Below are 19,099 nucleotides of genomic sequence, written 5' to 3'. Positions count from 1 at the left end.
GGAATGGGTACTACCACCTGGCCGCCCACTGCGTGTGCCGCGAATTTTTAAATTCTGTCGGACTTCAGAAAAATACAGCTATATATATATCTGCCAGGTAAGTATGAACAAACTTAATTGTATTATAACAATAACATTTTTTCATTATATTTTTGCCCTGTGCGTTCGTTGCCGAGAGCTTGATTGCGCTCGGCACGAGCCCTCTTATTTTGTATGAATAGAATGCAATGAAAGTGGATTCGCAATGCAGTTTCTTTTCATTTTCATTTATTAATTGCATCAAATTTAATTTTGGATCAATTTCCGCTCTTACCCGGGAATTAATCCTTACGATTTATTGCTGTGAAAGTGAAAATCGCAAGTGCAGTATTGTTCATTTTCATATATATTTATGATAGCATCATATTATTATGGATCAAGTTTCCGCTCTTACCCGGGAATTGATCTTTCCCCCTTTAAGTTCTATGAATTGAATCGCAAGTGCAGTATTCTGTTTCATTTTCATATACTTTTCACTGCTGTGCGGGGGTAGGGAAGCGAAGGTCTGCCAGGAAGTCGTCGGAAAGCTCTCCCGCGACTCCCTTAGTAATCCGATTCTTCGTCTTCTTTCCTGCCCCCCCGCTCAGCTTCCTCGTATTTTGTATTTGGGGTCTTTTCCTTGCGTTCGGGTGGGGCATGTCTCCCCCCCACCCCCCGTGCGTGAGGGAACCCTCTTACTAATCTGTCTGTGCTACCGCAGGTGCTACATCCGTGGGAGACGACCTTGGACAGGTATGGGCCAACTGCGGCTGCAGGGCGTGCCTAGCATCCACGATCTGCTGCAGCGTCTTGCGAGGTCTGGGGCGGTGACCTTGGAGCGGTCTCCACTACAATCTTCACGGCCGCTTATGCTGCTTCCCCCGCTGGTCTACACTCCCCATGCTGTGTCGGTGACGCCGTCTGCCGCTTCTAGGGCCGGTCGCTGTCGTTACCGAGGAGGGGTATGCCGCCGACGCCTCTGTTTTCTTCGTGTTGCCTGCCCCAGACTTCCGCTGTTCCAGCAGCTCGCCCCTGGACCGGCCGCCAGTACCAGGTTCCCGCTGGCTGCGATGATTTACTACAGGCGATGGCTGGGGCCTGCCGTACCTGTCGCTGATGTGGTTCTCGCTACTGGCTTGGCTGTCCCTTCTGTGTTTACGCTGCCGCTGTTCCTGCCAGCTCTGAGCTGGTTGCTGTTCCTGTCGCTCCTGGTTCCTGCGCCTGTGTTCCCATGCTGGTCCTGCCCATGGTGTGTCTTCCCCAGTCCCACCAGGTCCTTCGGACAGGGCAGTCGGGCCGTGTTGCTTCGGCAATAGGCCCGACTCCGGCCCTGGATGGAGGACCTGACGACTGTCCTGCGTGAGCTGACGAAGAAGAGGAAGGTGTCATCTTCGTCTTCGTCTGCTGCTGCCTCTTCCCCTTCGACTTCTAAGGCCCATAAGCTGAAGAAGAAGAAGGCTGCCTCCCCCCCCCTAAGAAGTCTCCTTCGGGAACTTCTAAGGGCCCGTCCCACCTCGGTGGGACGGGGGGTCCTTCTGCTGGTCCTCCTGCTCCTTCGGGAGCGGGGCCCGTCTCCCTTCCGTAAGGAAGAGATAGACGGGGACCAGAGGAGTATCGGTTAGCTCTGGTACTTCCTCGCCTGGTGCTAGCGGCGATGCCGCTACGCCAGGTTCCGGCTCGGTCTCTCGTTCGCGGGAGATCCCGAGTGTACGCTCTCCCTCGGGAGACGTGCAGCCAAAGTTTCGGCGCCAGAGTTCGCTCGGCGCCAAGACCACGGCACGGAGCAGAAGGCTGGCGAGAACCGCTCAGGTGACTCTCGCCAGGCCAGCGGCCGCTCTCGCAGCGACCAGCTGGTAACCGGGGTTTTCCCCCTAAGAAGACTCCTTCGGGAACTTCGAAGGGCTCGTCACACTCCGGTGTGACGGGGGGGTTCTTCTGCTGGTCCTCCTGTTCTTCGGGAACGGGGGCCCCGTCTCCCCTTCTGAGAAGAAGAAGAAGACGGGGACAAGGGTGTGCTGGCTACCGCTGGTACACCCTCGCTGGTCTTGGCAGCTCTGCTGCTAAGCCAGGTTACCGGCTCGGTTTCTCGTCCGCGAGAAGTTCCGAGTGTACGGTCCTCCTTCGGGTGATCGGCCAGGCCTGCAGATCGATCCCCACCGCGGGTTGGTGATCGGCTGCAGCCCCCACGTACGCATGGTCCTGCCAGCGAGCGGGGGGGAGCGTCAGGTCCTGTCTCTCCCACTACCGTCAACTTCCTCGGGCTTACACCGGGAAAGAGCGAGGTAGCTAGGAGTGATCGTGAGAGGTGCGCCGCTCACAATCCCGTCACGACGCCGCACGTGCCACGTATGGTCTTAGGACCAAACCATGACCGTACGCGCAAGTGATTGGAGGGGGTAGCCTCAGTTCTGTCTCTCCGATACCTTCAACTTCCTTGGCATACGCCAGGAAAGAGCGAGGTATATAGGAGTGATCGTGAGATTGCGCCGCTCACGATCCCGTCACGACGCGCGCAACGTGCCAGGTATTGTCTTAGAACCAACCAGGACGTACGCGCAAGTGATTGGAGGCAACCGTCAGCGATCTGGTTGCTGGTCCTTCTTCTGAAGGAGGAGGGTCTTGGGAGCTGCTCTTGTTGGAGGGACTGGACGGTCCTACTCCTCAAGACGCTGTAACTTCCGAGATTCAGAGTAACTTTGCCCAGGTTATTGCACTGATTCGTCAGCACAACGACCTGGGGGAAGGATCGCCGCTCCCAACCACCAGCATAAGTCCCATGTCTCTGCTCGATGTCGTTTTGGGGCCCCGAGAGGGAACCCAAACCGACGGTGGGTTTTGCCGCGATCGGAGCTTGCCGATTCTGTCTTGAACCAGAGTCTCTCGTCTCCGGACAAGAAGACTTCTCAGTTCTGGCCGGTCGATCAAGCTACTTCCACCTCCTCTACTGCGACAGCGGCGCTTTCTACGTGTCTCGGACACCGTATTTAAATACTCCTTCGGTCCTCCTGAGAGGTTTCGACCTCGACGAGGACTGGAATGAGTCGGAGGACGGTATCGGCTTCTCTCCTGTCAGGTGTCGATCAGCCCCACCCAGACGGACGTTCACAGTGGCGGCAGGACCCTTACCTACAGTGAGAGTTCGTAACCCTCCTCGGGAAAACGTTTTCTCCTGACGATACGTTTTCCCAGACTCTGAGAGGCCATCGCCGCAAGGCGATGGCTGCTCCTACTCTTCTCCAACTGCTAGTTCCACTGGGAAGGCGAGCGAGTATCCAATTCCTCCCCCATTCCCTCTCTCCTTACGGCTACGAGGGAAAGGGGAGGGAGGGATCCTACAGAGATTTCTCTGTAGGATTCTACGTTGGGGACTGCGCTACCACGGGGGGACCTTCGGGTCCTACCTGACGTAAGCCCCGGTCGTTGAGGAGGGGATCCTGCCCCATTCTCGATTTCTACGGGAATCGAGAGGACCACCACCGACGATATCGTTTGACGAATTCGGTGGGGGTTTCGCAGACTGCTTAGAATTTTCTACGGAATTTCTAGCGCATTCAGAGTGTTAGAGTTTTTCTTACGATCTCCAAAACACTTAGGCGAGACCACGGTCCAAAGTGAGCGAGACGAGAATCCCGATATGTTACACGATAATCGGGAACCTGCCTATGCTCGAATTCCTGGAATTTACTAGCATTAGGAAGAAGACTGCTGCTGAAAGAAGACTATCTCACAATAGGCGACCAACTGGAATAGAGAAGAACGGACGGGAAATTATCCAGTTTGGCTTGAACTATCGTCTTAGTATTCTGTTCACCATTGAAAGCTTTCCTTCGAGGAAGACTTCTTCACTCTCTTTGATAGAGACCGAAGGTGGTCGATCTCCAATCCTTATTTTGTTTTCTTGAAGGAAAGAATTTAGTATGGAGATCGTTGTTCAGAATCCTACAAATATACTCGTATATTAACCTCGCGACATGATTCTGCCTAAGCAGTTGAATGGTCCGAGGGGTAGGCGCATATCCTGGTTATTCTACGGATTGCGACTTAGACGAAAAGTATTCTAATTGAACTGCAACTCGGGTTGCCTGCAACCTCCCAGGAGTTTCCAGTTTCAATTTTATATACTTATGGTGTTGTCACGACAACACCATTTCAACTTTTATATTTACCGAAATTCGTTTTGCATAAATATAATTGCTCGAGCATATCTTTTTATGCTCGGTGGTTCTAGCCGAACGCATTCCTTCGTGGAAAGGATTACTTGGCAACTCAGGATGACGAGTCAGCGACAGCTACTGCGTATTGAATTGCCCGAGGCATTTCAGTACCAGCTGCCGCTTTGATATGGACGGTTGGTTATGTCTTTCTCACCTGCTTTGATTGAATACCAAACCGTATCTCTGCCCAACAATCACGGACTTAAGTCTCTGATAACGGGGTACTGCTGTGACGCTAGTATTCATCGTCTTCGGTATTGCGAGAATTTTAAACAGAGATATCTATTCGACTCTCATCTTTCTGTTTACCGCACGGTAACAGAATTCTGTAATAGTCTCTTGCTGCATCGTATCTCGATAATGCGAATGATTTTTGCGGAATCTGAGTTTGTCCTCAAAATATCTTGTATTCGGAGGTGTGCAATTGTTCATTGTTCACCCCGGATTAGCAGATGTATTGAAAGACATCGCCTACTCCCACACCTGCCAGCTCTACTTCCAAACGTTCAGCCCATGAGCAGTAGTTCTTCAGGCGGCTCTCCCCTGTTTCATTACTGAAGAACGCCCGCTTTTCACTGCACACCGGACAGCAATGAAATGGCGGTTAGCGTTTTCAGTCATTTGTAAGCACAGGTTTAGAATCTTGAGATTCCTTCTCTCAATTCAGTGTGGAAGACGTAGGTTGATTCATTGCTACCTTCGTCTTCAACGTCACATAGTGTTGTTTCTCCTTAAGCTGAGATTCAACGTCTATGAGATTTCTTCGCCATCAGGGACCTCGGTCTTTTGAAGGCAATTGACTTTCGCCTTTTGAGCTTATGCATTAAGAGAATCATCGCCGCGCCGTCCGGCATCGGTGACTAACAAATATTTTATTTGTTTGGTCTCTCAGCATAACTCTTTAAAGGGCGAAGGTCACGTGACTTACCCGGATGCTTGGACAACTTGCCTCTACTGATTCCGAACCAGTCAGTCGGCAGCTGTCAGAGCGCCCGAGTCAGTTTACGAACTATTCTGTGGACTTAGTTCGGTTGTTCCAGAGCAATCATTACTTCGTCTTAATAGCTTGTCAGTATGAGTACTGTACATAACCAAAGTCAGAAGAGGGATAGGTCATACGACTATCCCCTTCTTTTCGTCTTAGGTAACTGCATGACTTCTCTTGAGAAGTCAAGCACAAAGGGATGGGGATTTGTGACGCTCGATTTCGTACCGATCTTCGTAGCGAAGACTCAGAACCCTTCGGTAACTGACGATTGGTTCGAGTCCTTCACAATACCCTCCCTAATGGACTTCACCACTCCGATACGAAGGCTATGCTGCTTTGTCTGTGAAGGCGCGACGGAGCTGTCTGAAGAAACTCGACACCCAGGATGAGTGTGGACGCCTCTTCATCATTCTCTCGCGTTCCGCAAGAACTTCTCCGTGGCGCAGGTAATGAAGGCAGGCGCCTGGTCCAACGGACCGCATGCACCTCCTTCTACCTTAGGGATATTGCCCACAGTTCCTTGGATCTTTTTCTTGGGAACCGTGGTGGTTGCTCAACACGTTGTGTAGTAACCCAGACCCTCGCAGGCTGAACAGCATCGAGTCCTGGTGTGACCGTAAGAATGGATGAGGAATGAGAGTGACTGGCTCCTCCCTTCCCATCTTTTTCTTCCCTCTACCTCTGGGTAGAGGGACACGGTCGTCACCCTGCTGGGTAAGGAGGAGATGCAGGGTGAGCTACTCAATAGAGCACCATCCTATCCCTTTCAGTAGGGATAGGAGGTAAATATCCACCACTTCCTCCAACAAGGGGGAGGAAGTGGATGCCAATTTGAGACAAAACCCATCATTTTATGATTGTCCTCTTGCAAACAGGAACAAGTTCTTGCTTGCTGGTACGAAGAGATACGCTTGCCTCTCTCTTAGTACTTGGCCCAGAGGTCTGACCATTGAACCTGCGGTGCACACCCCGATCAATCGGACAGAGGTTTGGATCCCTCCCTTGCTCTTACGACCAGGGAGGCACTCCAGGGGTTGGACGAACACCAGTCTGTTCACCAAAAAGACTCAGATTCCTCCCACCAAGAAGTAGTCTTCCTATTGTTAAAGGGACGAGGGTTTGTATTACGTATCGGAAACAAATGACAATTTGTCGAAAATTGCATTTTTGGTTTCCTAACTATACAAACCTGAGGGTCCTTTACATATAGTCCCACCTCATGCCACCCATCACTCTGCAACTTTTTGCATGGGCCTAAAGCAAAAGTGATTCTTCACCTCTCGGGCGCGCGGGCGCGCGCACGATCGGACAAGCAGTTAACTACCGTTCTCCCCTTGTTCGAAGCTTACGACCGTCCCAGCTGCCGCTAGTTACCTTCCTATTGTTAAAGGACCTCAGGTTTGTATAATTAGGAAAAATGCAATTTTCGACAAATTGTCATTTTTGTTTGAAGGCTAGAAGTGCCTACAAAAATTTATCATCTACCTGGTAGGTATAATTGTTTGTATGATAATAATAATAATAATAATAATAATAATAATAATAATAATAATAATAATAATAATAATAATATAATAATAATAATAACAACAACTACAACAACAGTCCTATCAAAATAGCAGGTTTAGTTTTGTTGGGAAAATTTTTCCAGCATTAAATGGCACAGTTATCAGCTGTTATATGTACAGTGAATTAATTCTTGACTTTTGGGAATTTTATAATTGTAGGAAAAGTAACGTAATTCCGAGTGATTTTACTGTAAATTTATTTATTTGGGATTAACCTTACCAATTGTTAAAGATAGCTTATATCTCCATGCTGATAGATGAGGAAGTATATGTTATCTTCAACAGTAGGTAAGTATCCAAAAATTAATTTTTTCTTGAAAATTTATATATTATAGTTTTGCATTTATTTACGTTGGAAAAGGGTTAAAGTCTTGCTAGGCCTTTAGGTTTTGTATAAACTGTTGATACATGATTTCATTTCACACATTGTTGCACAGCTTGTGTTGTGACTTGTTTGCTGCTCAAAGTTAATCTTGAAGGCACTGCTCATAATGACTTGCTAGTTTCAACATTTCTTCTGTTCCAGTCAGAAATGTACGAAAGTGAATTAACTGCAATGGCTCTCGTTCGTGACGATTCCCGCCTTGTGGTTGGGTCAGGAGAAGGAGTTTTATTCATCTTCAAATGGGGAGATTTTGGGTTCCACATAGATCGTTATGCTGGCCATCCTGGACAGATTAACTGTATCATTCCAATCAGCGATCGGTTGTTGCTGACAGGATGTGAAGATGGAAACATCAGGTAAGTTTTATGTAAAAGATATTTTTCTGTGAAAATGTTGTCTTATGTTGAGAGGTTTTCTGTTTTATGGAGTGGAATCATCCAGCTACTTGAACCCCTGTATGGGCTAGTGCTGTCAACACACTTCATATGGTGCACTGTTTGCATTACTTAAAAGTTTTTTGCAGCATCCTTTTGCCCCTTTAGCTACAACCCCTTTCATTCCTTCTACTATACCTCCATTCATATTCTTTTTCCTTCCTCTTACTTTCCACTCTCTCCTAAGCGCTGAATGACTTTATAGGTCCCAGCACTTGGTCTTAGGCCTAAACATTATATTCCAATATTCCAGCTCCTTAAAGGTATCTGTAGGACTTCAAGTGGGGAGAGGTGCCCTAGTTGGTCAATACAATAGAAGGAAAGGTACTATAAATGGGACAGAGTAAATTCATCCATTTGGAATAAGGATTTGCATGATATTTCGAGGGTTCCTGAGATGGCTAGTGTGAAGCATGTCTGTGTTTGTGCTGCTTCTTGAGTTGAGTAACTAATGTGCAGAAACATGCCCAGCCTTTGCAACCGAAACTGAATAGTGGTGTTAATGCTTACATGCCAAATGAAGCGATTCTATATTCGTTAGTCTGCTAACAAGCGGCATTGAACTATCCTGGGCAAAATGACTAATTTTTCTGCAGACAGTAGGTAATCTTTTTAGAAGCATGACAATATGAACCATTTAATGATATCGGTACTCACTGCAGTACTATTGTATGGTAAATTTGTCTTAAAATACTAGCATTCTGCATTTAATCATGTCAGTGACTTTATGAAAACCATGAGGTACTTTACAGGGAAAAAGTTCATGTACAAATTTAAAAGATGATGATGCTGTCAATAGCTATTGATGTCAACCCAAGAAAAATTAGCGTATTATGAAACCTCTTCAGTTGTATGTTACTCCGGTATCAATGCCACATTTCCCTCATTTTTTATTTTATTTTGTATTTATTTATTTATTTTGTTTGTCATAGTGGAGTGGAGAAAGTGTATTTTTGCAGTCCTTTTCAGTCTTTATTTCTCTTGTAACTGTAATAATTTTTATTTCAGAGCTGTGCACCTGTATGCTCATAGATTTGTTGGTGTAGTTGGCCAGCACAAGAGGTTTGGAGTGGAGAACATGTCAATATCGCATGATGGTAGCTTCCTGGCTTCTTGCGCCATGGACGATGTGATAAGATTCTGGAACATAGATTTTTTGTATGATGTTCAGGTGGATGGAACATTGAAAGTAAGGAGCACAGTTGTTTATGTTTATTGTCCTGAAGGTTGGTGTTTGGTAGATTCTACCACAGCTTTCTCCCATGAAAAATGAATTCATGATAAATTCATTTGCAGTGAGGTGTAAAAGCAGTAAGGCAGAGAGCGCTGTGATTTTTTTATTAACTAAGTTTGGATTTCTTCTAGCATCTTGTAGGGTTAATTGCTCATTTCTTCAGTTATCATTTGAAATTAAAGAACAAACCCTCCAGGTGAGGCCCCTGAGTTTAGAAGATAGAGTTTGTGGTCCTTTGGAACAACTTTAATGCATTGATTGATTGATTGTGATTCTACAAAGAATTTTTTTTCCCATGCACAGTGTACAACCTATACATATAGAGTGCCTTCCTATGGGTTGGTGTCAGTTAAGGATATTGAATTCTTGTTTTGCCACATTCTTGATGAATAATAAAGATTCCTGCCAGCAACTCCCAATGAAGTATGCTGTGTTCTTGACCTTGACCTTTTTAGGACAGTCAGCCATTACCCGACCTAAACACTCACATACACTTATGCAGCCAGCTTAGTCCAAAGCAGTTTTCAAGTTAGGATTAGTTTTTTTTAGTCCAGTTACGTATTAATCACAGTGTCATAATCTCTAATGGTGAAATGATTGTGTAAGTGTCGGATCATTACAGCCTTAGAATGAGAATATAATGTTGCTTTGCCTTGTTGTGTAATGCCAGTAGTATGACGGCTAGGAAAATTAGTATTACGGTTTCTGAAATTAAGTTAGATGTAAGTTATCTTAGTAGTGACTTGGTTCTAATTGAAATTTGTTCGATACGTAATACAAACCATCGGTCCTTTAACAATAGGAAGTAGCTAGCGGCAGCTGGAACTGGTCGTAAGCTTCGAACAACGGGGAGAACGGTAGTTAACTGCTTGTCCGATCGTCGCGCGGCACAAATCACTTTTGCTTTCGGCCGTGTGAGGATAGGACGTGCTCGTCATCGCTCTGCCCGCTTTGTCGTTTGCTTTGAGTATCAGCCCTCTTTTTCCTAGTGTGTTTGAGAGTGTATGCTTGTAAGTACTTTACATTTCTTTTTCATATAATAATGAGTGATCAAGAAATGGAGATTTCGCCGCGCCCCCCAGTCGCCCGTAGTGTGTGTCCCGGGCTGGAGGGGCGTAAATGCGGCGGATTCAGATCATTTGTGGATGTGGATCCACACGAGGTTTGTACTCGGTGTCGGGGGCGAGAATGCTCCCGCACCGAGCCATGTGTAACATGTATGAATTGGTCCGAGGCGCAGTGGGTGCTGTACGAGGGCAGGAAGAGACTTAGGCCGCCAAAGAAGTCATCGGAAAGTCCAGTGACTCCTTTGGTAACGGACACTTCGTCTTCTTTCCTGCCCCCCGGTCCAGCCCCCACGTTTCGCGCCTTCCCCCTGCGGGGGGGATAGCGGAGTCCTTCTCCTCTCTCGATCCGTCGAGTGTGGAGGAGGGCGCCCGCTACCCGGACGTCCAGTTGTATTCGGGGTCTTCCGTCCGCTCTGGGTGGGGTTCTCCCCCCTCCCCCCAGGCGCGAGGAAACCCCTCTAACTAACCCGACTGTGCTTCCGCAGGTGTGCCATCAGCGAAGGACGACCTGGGACAGGTGTGGGAGTCGCTGGGACTGCAGGGAGTGCTAGTATACAGGGGTTAATTCAGCGGTTGGCGGGGTCGGCAGTGGTCACTCATGGTACGGTAACCACTACCACTACCACAATATCTACACCAGCTTATGATATGCCACCGCACTTGGTGTATACACCACATGTAATGTCGGTGACACCCACGGCCGATTACTGCCGTACCAAAGAGGACGGTGCCACCGCCACCTGGGTTCTTTGTGTTGCCGACCCCGGACTTCCGCTGCCCCAAGAGTACCCCCCTGGACCTGCCGCCAGTGCCGAGAATGACGGTAGCTGCCGACAGGACGCCTGGCTCTCCTGCGGTACCTGCCGTGCCTGCCGTACCTGTTGCTGTCCCTGCTGCTCCTTCTTTCATTTCAGTAATGTGCTTGCTGTTCCTGCTGTTCCTGGACCTGTTCCTGTTGTTCCTGCTGTTGGTGGTGCTGTCACAGTCTCAGGTCTTTCCGGACAGGTGCAGTCGGGCCCTGTTGCTTCGGCAACTGCCCCGGCTCCCTCCTGGATGGAAGACCTGACGTCTGTCCTGCGGAGCCTGGCGAAGAAGAAGAGGAAGAAGAGGAAGGTGTCGTCGTCGTCTTCGTCGTCTGCTGCCTCCTCTTCCCCTTCGACTTCTAAGGCTAAACAGCCGAAGAAGAAGAAGGCTGCCTCCTCCCCCCCTAAGAAGACTCCTTCGGGATCTTCTAAGGGCCCCGGCTCGCTCAGGCGAGTTCGGGGGGAGCTCTTCTGCTGGTCCTCCTGTTCTTCGGGGGAACGGGGCCCGTCTCTCCTCTGCAAAGAAGAAGACGACGGGGACCAGAGGTGTACCAGCCTCGGCTGGTACGTCCTCACCTGGTGTTAGCGGTTCTGCCGCTAAACCAGGTTCCGTCTCGGCCGCTTCTCGTTCGCGAGAAGTACCGAGTGGACGCTCTTCCACGGTCCAGACCGTCCAGCCAAAGTCTTGACGTCCGAGCTCGCTCGCCGTCAAGACAGCGGCGCGGAGCAGAAGACTGGCGAGAGTCGTGCGCACGACTCTCGCCAGGCCAGTGGACGCTCTCGCAGCGATCAACTGGCTGCTCGGTTGACGTGACGGTCGCTGACAGCCACGGGTTGAGGCGAAGGAAGGGGTCCCCGCGGCCGTCGGTACCAGCGGCTCGAGCGCCCGCCGAGGAGGGGACGCTGGCCGGTCCTCGCCGCGACAGAGAGCCTAGCAGGTCACCTGACCGCCGCTCCCATAGGGACCGGGCGGAGACGGTGACCAGCAACAGCTCGCCTGACGCTAGAGATCAGTCTCGACGTTCTCAGCCGAGCCTCTCGCCCCAGGCGAGCGGCAAGGCTAGGCCTGCTGCTCGAGTCGCCACCGGCGGGTTGACGATCAGCAGCAGCCTTCCACGCACGCTGGTCCTGCCAGCGACCGCGAGGGGGGGGGGGGAGCGTCAGGTCTGCCTCGTCCCGTACCTTCAACCTCTCGGGCATCCGGGACGGGAGGAGCGAGGTACCGAGGAGTGATCACGAGAGGTGCGCCGCCGTGACCCCGCTATGACGCCGTACGGCTCAGGCACGGTTTTAGGACCGACCAGAACGTACGCGCAAGTAGTTGGAGGCGACCGTCAGGGGTCTGTCGCTGTTCCTCCTTCTGAAGGAGGAGTATCGCGGGACCTGTTCTTGCTGGAGGGAACTGGACGGTCCTACTCCACAAGACGCAGTAATCCCGAGATACAGAGGAACTTTGCAGAGGTCATTAAGCTGATTCGTCAGCATAATGACCTTGCGGAAGGATCGCCGCTACCACCGGCAGAGCCCACGTCCCGGCTCGAATCATTTTGGGGTCCCAAGAGGGAACCAAAAATGATGGTGGGGTTGACCGCGATCAGAGCTTGCAGACTCAGTCCTGGATCAAGTTGAGAATCTCGTCTCAGGACGGGAGGATTCGCTGAAATCCGGACGGTCTTCTAAGCTGCTTCCTCCCCCTCTACAGCGTCAGAGGCGATTCTACGTGCCTTCGGAAGACCCGATACTGCCTAAACCAGGTTAATTAACCCGGAGTTAGCGAGGCTAACTCCAGGTGGTGTCCCTGCAGCAGCTCCTGTCGGAGAACCTCTGGTTCTCGCAGCAGGAGGCACTTGCCTGGAATCTACCGCTATGGCAGCGTTCCAGGCAGTCTCTTGGTTGGATTTGTGGTCCCTCACAATATCCAAAGTATGCGGCCAGGCTCCGGGAGTTCTGCTCTCGAAGACGACGCTTCTTTCAGGAGACTGTGCCAGTCTGGAGGAAGAGCGATCTCTTACCTCGACCCAAATCGACATCAGATGCAACCTGTGGGCCAACTTGGTTCTTCGACGTAGGGACACAGTCCTTACCCGAGTGACCAAGGGGGACGCTAGGGCGTGAGGCGGCACTCGGGCTTCGCAATGGATCCATTAGGAGTTCCCCTAGCTCTCTTTCCCGGAGAGATGGTGGACGCTGCGGTGGAAAGGCGGCGCACTGATGACAGTGACCGCTTAGTTCACCAGGCAGTCTCGAAGGTTACTGGGCAAATCTCGAGCGACTGCGGCCAAACCAAAGAGCTGGCTAGCGCCTTCCACGGCGGCGAAGACGGTTGCACCGTCCAAGCCCCGTGTGAAGACTCCTGCTGTTTCGACTTCTTGCTAGAGGAGGCCGTAATCAGCCCTCCTCCAACCCAACCTTCCTTTCCCCGAGGAGGTGGTGGGAAGAAGTCAAAACGAGGAGGGAAAACGCTAGGGACGGCGTTCCCTCACCTGCTGCCGGAAGTGGGGGGGGTGCCTAGCGAGCCATTGGGCGACTTGGCAGCGCTACGGCGCCGAGAACTGGATAGTAGACGTCCTTCGGGAGGGATATCTACTACCCTTCGGAGTCTCGGCCCCCCCTCATCTCCAAACCGGTCCATACAGACCTATGTCCGGGGATCAGCAAAGGACAACGCTCTTCGACAGGAGATCAAGACCATGCTGGCGAAACGAGCTGTAGAAATCGTGGAGGACCAGTCACGGGCTTTTACAGCCGCCTCTTCCTAGTGGAGAAGGCATCGGGGGGCTGGCGTCCGGTGATAGACCTCTCTCCCCTGAACCGCTTCGTTCGCACGACGCGGTTCACGATGGTGGAGTCGGCACGCTCGGTGCTCGACTCGATCAGGGGGAACGATTTCATGCTTTCAGTGGACTTGAAGGACGCGTATTTTCAAATACCCATCCATCAGTCCTCCAGAAAGTACCTCCGCTTCATCTTCGACGGGACGGTGTACCAATTCAGGGCACTTTGTTTCGGTCTCTCAACCGCCCCACAGGTGTTCACGCGAGTGTTCACTCTGGTGTCAGCTTGGGCCCATTCGCACGGGATACGTCTTCTGAGGTATCCTCGACGATTGGCTAGTCCTGGCGAGCTCCCGCTCGCAGTTGCTACAGGACAGAGATCGACTCCTCAAGTTTTGTCGCGATCTCGGGGATCGTGATAAACTACGAGAAGTCCGATCTCGAACCCAAGCAGAAGATGAAGTACCTGGGTATGCTGATAGACACGGTAGCAGGGCAGGTCTTTCCCGCAGACTTGCGTATCAGCAAATTCAGAGAGGCAGCCGGCCAGTTCCTGTCTCGGCAGGAACAGGGCAGCACAGCAATGGCAAGTCGTGATCGGCCATCTGTCGTCACTCGAGAAAGTTAGTCCCTCACGGGCGTCTTCACCTGCGGTCTCTCCAGTGGAGGCTAAGGGAGAGTTGGTCTCAGGCCAAGGATCCTCCTTACTTTCCTGTGGCTCTCCACGGACAAGGTGAGGCAGGACCTAGCCTGGTGGCTCGACGACAAGAACCTCTTAAGAGGAGTGCCCATACGCACTCCCCCCCCGGCCCCGATGCTTCTGTTCTCAGACGCATCGACCGAGGGATGGGGCGCACACTGGAAGAGTTGCTGACTGCAGGTGTGTGGGGACCATCACGAAAAGCACCTTCACATCAATGTCCTGGAACTCAAGGCGGCGTTCAACGCTCTCCACGAGAGTTTCAGGACCGCTTGGTGGGACACTCAGTGGTGTTGATGTGCGACAACACCACAGTAGTGGATATGTCAACAAGCAGGGGGGCTAGTGTCTCTTCCGCTCCATCAGTTGACGGTTGCAGGTGTGCACGAGTGGGCCACGGCTCACTCGATAGAGCTGTCAGCACGCTACATTCCAGGCAAGAGGAATGTAGTAGCGGACAAGCTCAGCCGTCGGGATCAGGTGATAGGGACCGAATGGTCTCTACACCAAGACGTGGCGGAAAGGCTCTTCAACCTGTGGGGGCGACCGGTCGTAGACCTGTTCGCCACCCCGGCACACAGAAAACTTCAGGTTTTCTTTTCAGCCGTGCGGAGACCCATGGGCAGCTGCAGAGGACGCTCTCCAACACCCCTGGGACAACCTCTTCGCCTAGGGCCTTTCCTTTCCCTTCTGTCTGATTCGGAAAGAAAGGTGATCAGTCGAGCGCTGGTCACTCCCAATCTCAGAATGATCCTGGTGGCTCCCAAACGGCCTCAAGCCGTTTGGTATCCGGACCTGCTGGCTCTTCTTGCGGACGCACCGAGAGAGCTACCCAGTTGGCACAACCTTCTAGCCCAGCCACACGTAGAACGGTACCACCAAGCAGTCCAGTCCCTTCAACTTCACGGCTGGCTGTTATCCACCATCTCTTGCGAACGAGAGGCTTTTCTCGTAGCGCAGCAACAGAGATGGCTGGACACGTCCGACAGTCCTCTGCAGCTGTGTACCAGGGGGAAGTGGGCCGTCTTCTGTGGTTGGTGTCGTAGACAGGGTCTGTCTCCTCTCAGAGCACTCTCAGCAGGTAGCGGATTTCCCCGTGTTTCTTCGCCGAGAGAAGTCCTCTCAGTACCCACAGTTAAAGGATATAGAGCTGCCCTGGCTCTCGTCCTAAAAACTGAGGGTGACTGGACATCTCGAATTCGTTCGAGATCTCCTGCTAATGAGGAGCTTCGAAAGGCTTGCCCACCCAGGGAACTCAGGCCCCCTGCGTGGGATGTGGACTCTCGTCCTTAGGAGTTTGACTCGAAGACCCTTCGAGCCACTCCGAGAGTCGTCAGACAGGGATTCTGACCCTCAAGACCCTCTTCTGCTGGCCCTGGCACTCGGCGAAGAGAGTAGGGGAACTACATGGTCTTTCTTATGATGTTAAACACACCAGAGGCTGGGGTCTGTGACGCTCGATTTCGTCCCGAACTTCGTAGCCAAGACTCAGAATCCGTCGATCCCTGACGACAGGTTCGAGTCTTTCACGATCCCCTCCCTTCTGGACTTCACCGATAATGATGCGGATGAGATGCTGCTTTTGTCCTGTGAGGGCGCTACGGCGCTATCTGAAGAGAACTCGACACCTCAGGCCTGAGTGTCGACGCCTCTTCGTTAGCACTGGGGTTACCAAGAAAGAAGTTTCCAAGAACACGCTTTCTTCTGGCTGCGTGAGGTGATCAGGAGAGCGTATGAGGCTGATGGTAGCGACGACATCCGTACGCTCCGACCGAGAGCCCACGAAGTCAGAGGTATCGGACCCCTCCTTAGCGTTCCGTAAGAACTTCTCCGTGGCGCAGGTCCTGAAGGCAGGTGTCTGGGCCAACCAGACCACCTTCACGTCCTTCTACCTTCGGGATATTGCCCACAAGTCCTTGGATACTTTTTCCTTGGGACCTGTGGTGGCTGCTCAACACGTTGTGTAAGCTTACCCAGCACCCGAGCAGGCAGAACAGCATCGATTCCTGGTATGACTGGGAGAATGAATGTGCGAATGAGAGAGTTGACTGGCTTCTCTTCACCATCTTTCTCTACCTCTACCTGTGGGCAGAGGGATACGGTCGTTACCACGCTGGAAGGGAGTCAGATGCATGTAAGCTATTCACCCCGAGCCTTCCATCCTATCTCTTTAACTAGAGATAGGAGTGGTATATCCGCCACTTTCTCCAACAAGGGGGAGAAAGTGGATGCCTACATGAGACAAACCCATACTTTATATTTGCTCATGTACAGGAAAAAGTTCTTACAATGCTGGTACGAAGAGATACGCTTGCCTCTCTCTTAGTACTCGGCCCAGAGGTCTGACCATTGATCCTGCAGTGCACACCCCGATCAATCGGACAGAGGCTTGGATCCCTCCCCTTGCTCTTACGGACCAGGGAGACATTCCAGGGATGGACGAACACCAGTCTGTTCATCAAAAGACTCAGATTCCTCCCACCAAGAAGTGAGTCTTCCTATTGTTAAAGGACCGATGGTTTGTCTTATTACGTATCGGAACAAATGACAATTTGTCGAAAATTGCATTTTTTACCTAACTATACAAACCTGAGGTCCTTTACATATAGTCCCCTCCATCATGACCACCCCTCACTCTGCGTATTTTGCATGGGCCAAAAGCAAAAGTGATTTGTTTACCTCCCAGTGGACGATCGGACAAGCAGTTAACTACCGTTCTCCCCTTGTTCGAAGCTTACGACCGTTCCAGCTGCCGCTAGCTACTTCCTATTGTTAAAGGACCTCAGGTTGTATAGTAGAAAATGCAATTTTCGACAATTGTCATTTTGATTAGCTTAATACAGCGTGCAAAATAGTAAGTATGAAATGGAGTCTAAGAGAAGTAAGGAGAGATGAATTGTTTAAATTATCTGTCCCATCTCTTTCAGGGGCACAAGAAACATGACACAAAGGGTTGAACCTTGAATCTTCCAACGAAGAAATCGCTCTGATTTCTTCTCGGATATTCCTGAGAAGATGGAGTCTGATGATGAGATGAGGGCCCAGTTGCTGGGCCAAGTCATACTACAGATTAAGTTTAAAAATTTTCAGTCGTTCATATTTAACAGACGAAATATAAGCCTCGAGGTAATTGTGAAATACTTTTCTGTTAACATAAAGAATTTAAAATTTGTAGAGTGTACTTTCAGCCTCTCCTTTTCATAGCCTTGTAGAGTTTCATAAGTAAAAATGCTGTATGGTTACATTTATTTGATTTATAAGAGTGCTGATGATTCACCAAAGGAAAGGGCAATGTATGCGTAAGTTTACAAATTAAATAAGTTTACTGTCTTAAGTAATGGGACTGAAGGCAGTTGTAAGAAAGGGTCTCATTGTTCAGATGATTTCTAGCTGGTAATGCCACCCTTCCGTTTTTTACTCCTTTTTTTTATTGACCTTTGAACAGCTGCGACATCACATTAAAGAAGTTCTGTTATTCTCAAGACTTGCAGCCATTTAGCAAAGTTAAATGTCATCATCTTGAGCTTAACCTCTTTAATTCTTATGTAAATCCATGTTGTCTTCATTAGAGATTCCTTTCGCATAATTTTATACCCCATGACAATTGATTCAGCAGTTAGAAGTGGTAGTAAGGTGATCATCAGTGACATATTAATTGCACAGTGCTGCTTTTACCACTGCCAAGTCAGTGCAGTTAAAAGGCCAAGTCAGTGCAGTTAAAAGGGAAAAAGAGACAGTGAAATAACAGAATAACCTATTATAGATTATGTGTAAATTTTTATTAACAGTTCATTGGAATATGGATCTTGGTAACTATTCAGTAGGCTTAAGGGAAAGAAGTAAATGGAACAACCCATATCCAAAGAAAAAAAATAGACCTAGCCTCTGAAAAACAGGAGATTATAGTAATCAAGGAAACTGGAGGCAAGGAAGGGTCTGTTTACAAGCTTAGATTAGCAGGAGTCACAGAATGACAACTAAGTGATGCAACATTAAAAAAAAAATCTTGTAATATAGCATACACGTGAACATTTTCTCCAGAATCCTTACATCTAAATAATTCCTGTGTAGCTTCTAGGTTTAAAATTGTGACCAAACACTTGGCTATTATTATGTGAAAATTTAGTTTAAAAAATGCAACAAGTCTAGATAGTCGTCAAAGTAATGTAGCTGGCAGGGCCGGCCCAAACCTTTATGGGGCCCTAAACAGGATTGGATTTGGGGCCACCCCTGATAACCACCACCACCGGTGGTGAACTGTTACTTGTGCTTCAATACTTGATCATTTAATGTACTATAAAGGTATCATTAACCAAATAGGGGTAGCAAATTCGCAATATGACCCTGTGTTATTTGTACTTCCTAAATTTCAGTGACGTTTTGTGTAGCATATTGAAGTTGTATTGATAAATAATGGAACATGACAGTATTTCCGTTGCAGAATTATTCTTGACTTCATACATTAATCAAATGGCTTTGCAGTTGCACCACAGAGTACATAAATACAGGTGAGACTACAGTGGCAGTTCGTGAGTTGTGACTAAATGTACGGGATCATTTTTTTTCTGTATCTTTTACTTTTGTGTTTTATTTACTACGTATATCATATTTAAGAAAAATCATCTTACTTTTTTATGGTGTCAAATTCTATAAAGTTTGTGTATTCAAAAATATTTATGAATGGTAAAGAAATCTTTGGACTTGACAGGGCCTAATCAAATATGTCCCACTAGGCAAGTCTAAAATCAAAGTACAGTATTATCCTCATTATCAGTCCTTCCTTCATTCCTTTCACAAAACATGCTTGGCTGTCATCTACAGTGTGCTTTGTTTGACAGCATTTTTCTCTTTTTATCACAATAAATGAGTCCCAATATTTAGAATCAACTAACTTGTCCCAAACAAGATGGACTG

General features: G+C 49.3%; 1 protein-coding gene across 1 annotated transcript in view; it reads left to right on the top strand.

The window, feature by feature from the left end:
* The window catches only part of LOC135201142 (WD repeat-containing protein 55 homolog), a 43,911-nt gene extending 26,682 nt beyond the window's left edge, over positions 1–17,229 (top strand). Inside the window, 3 exon segments of the mRNA XM_064230021.1 lie at positions 7,315–7,529; positions 8,616–8,796; positions 17,113–17,229. Of these exon segments, the coding sequence (XP_064086091.1) occupies positions 7,315–7,529; positions 8,616–8,796; positions 17,113–17,142 (426 nt within the window). The 3' untranslated portion in view covers positions 17,143–17,229.
* Positions 17,230–19,099: the final 1,870 nt, after the last annotated feature.

This window comes from Macrobrachium nipponense, chromosome 28, assembly GCF_015104395.2.
Source record: "Macrobrachium nipponense isolate FS-2020 chromosome 28, ASM1510439v2, whole genome shotgun sequence".
Lineage (NCBI taxonomy): Eukaryota > Metazoa > Arthropoda > Malacostraca > Decapoda > Palaemonidae > Macrobrachium > Macrobrachium nipponense.
This window is presented reverse-complemented; position numbering and strand designations above follow the sequence as displayed.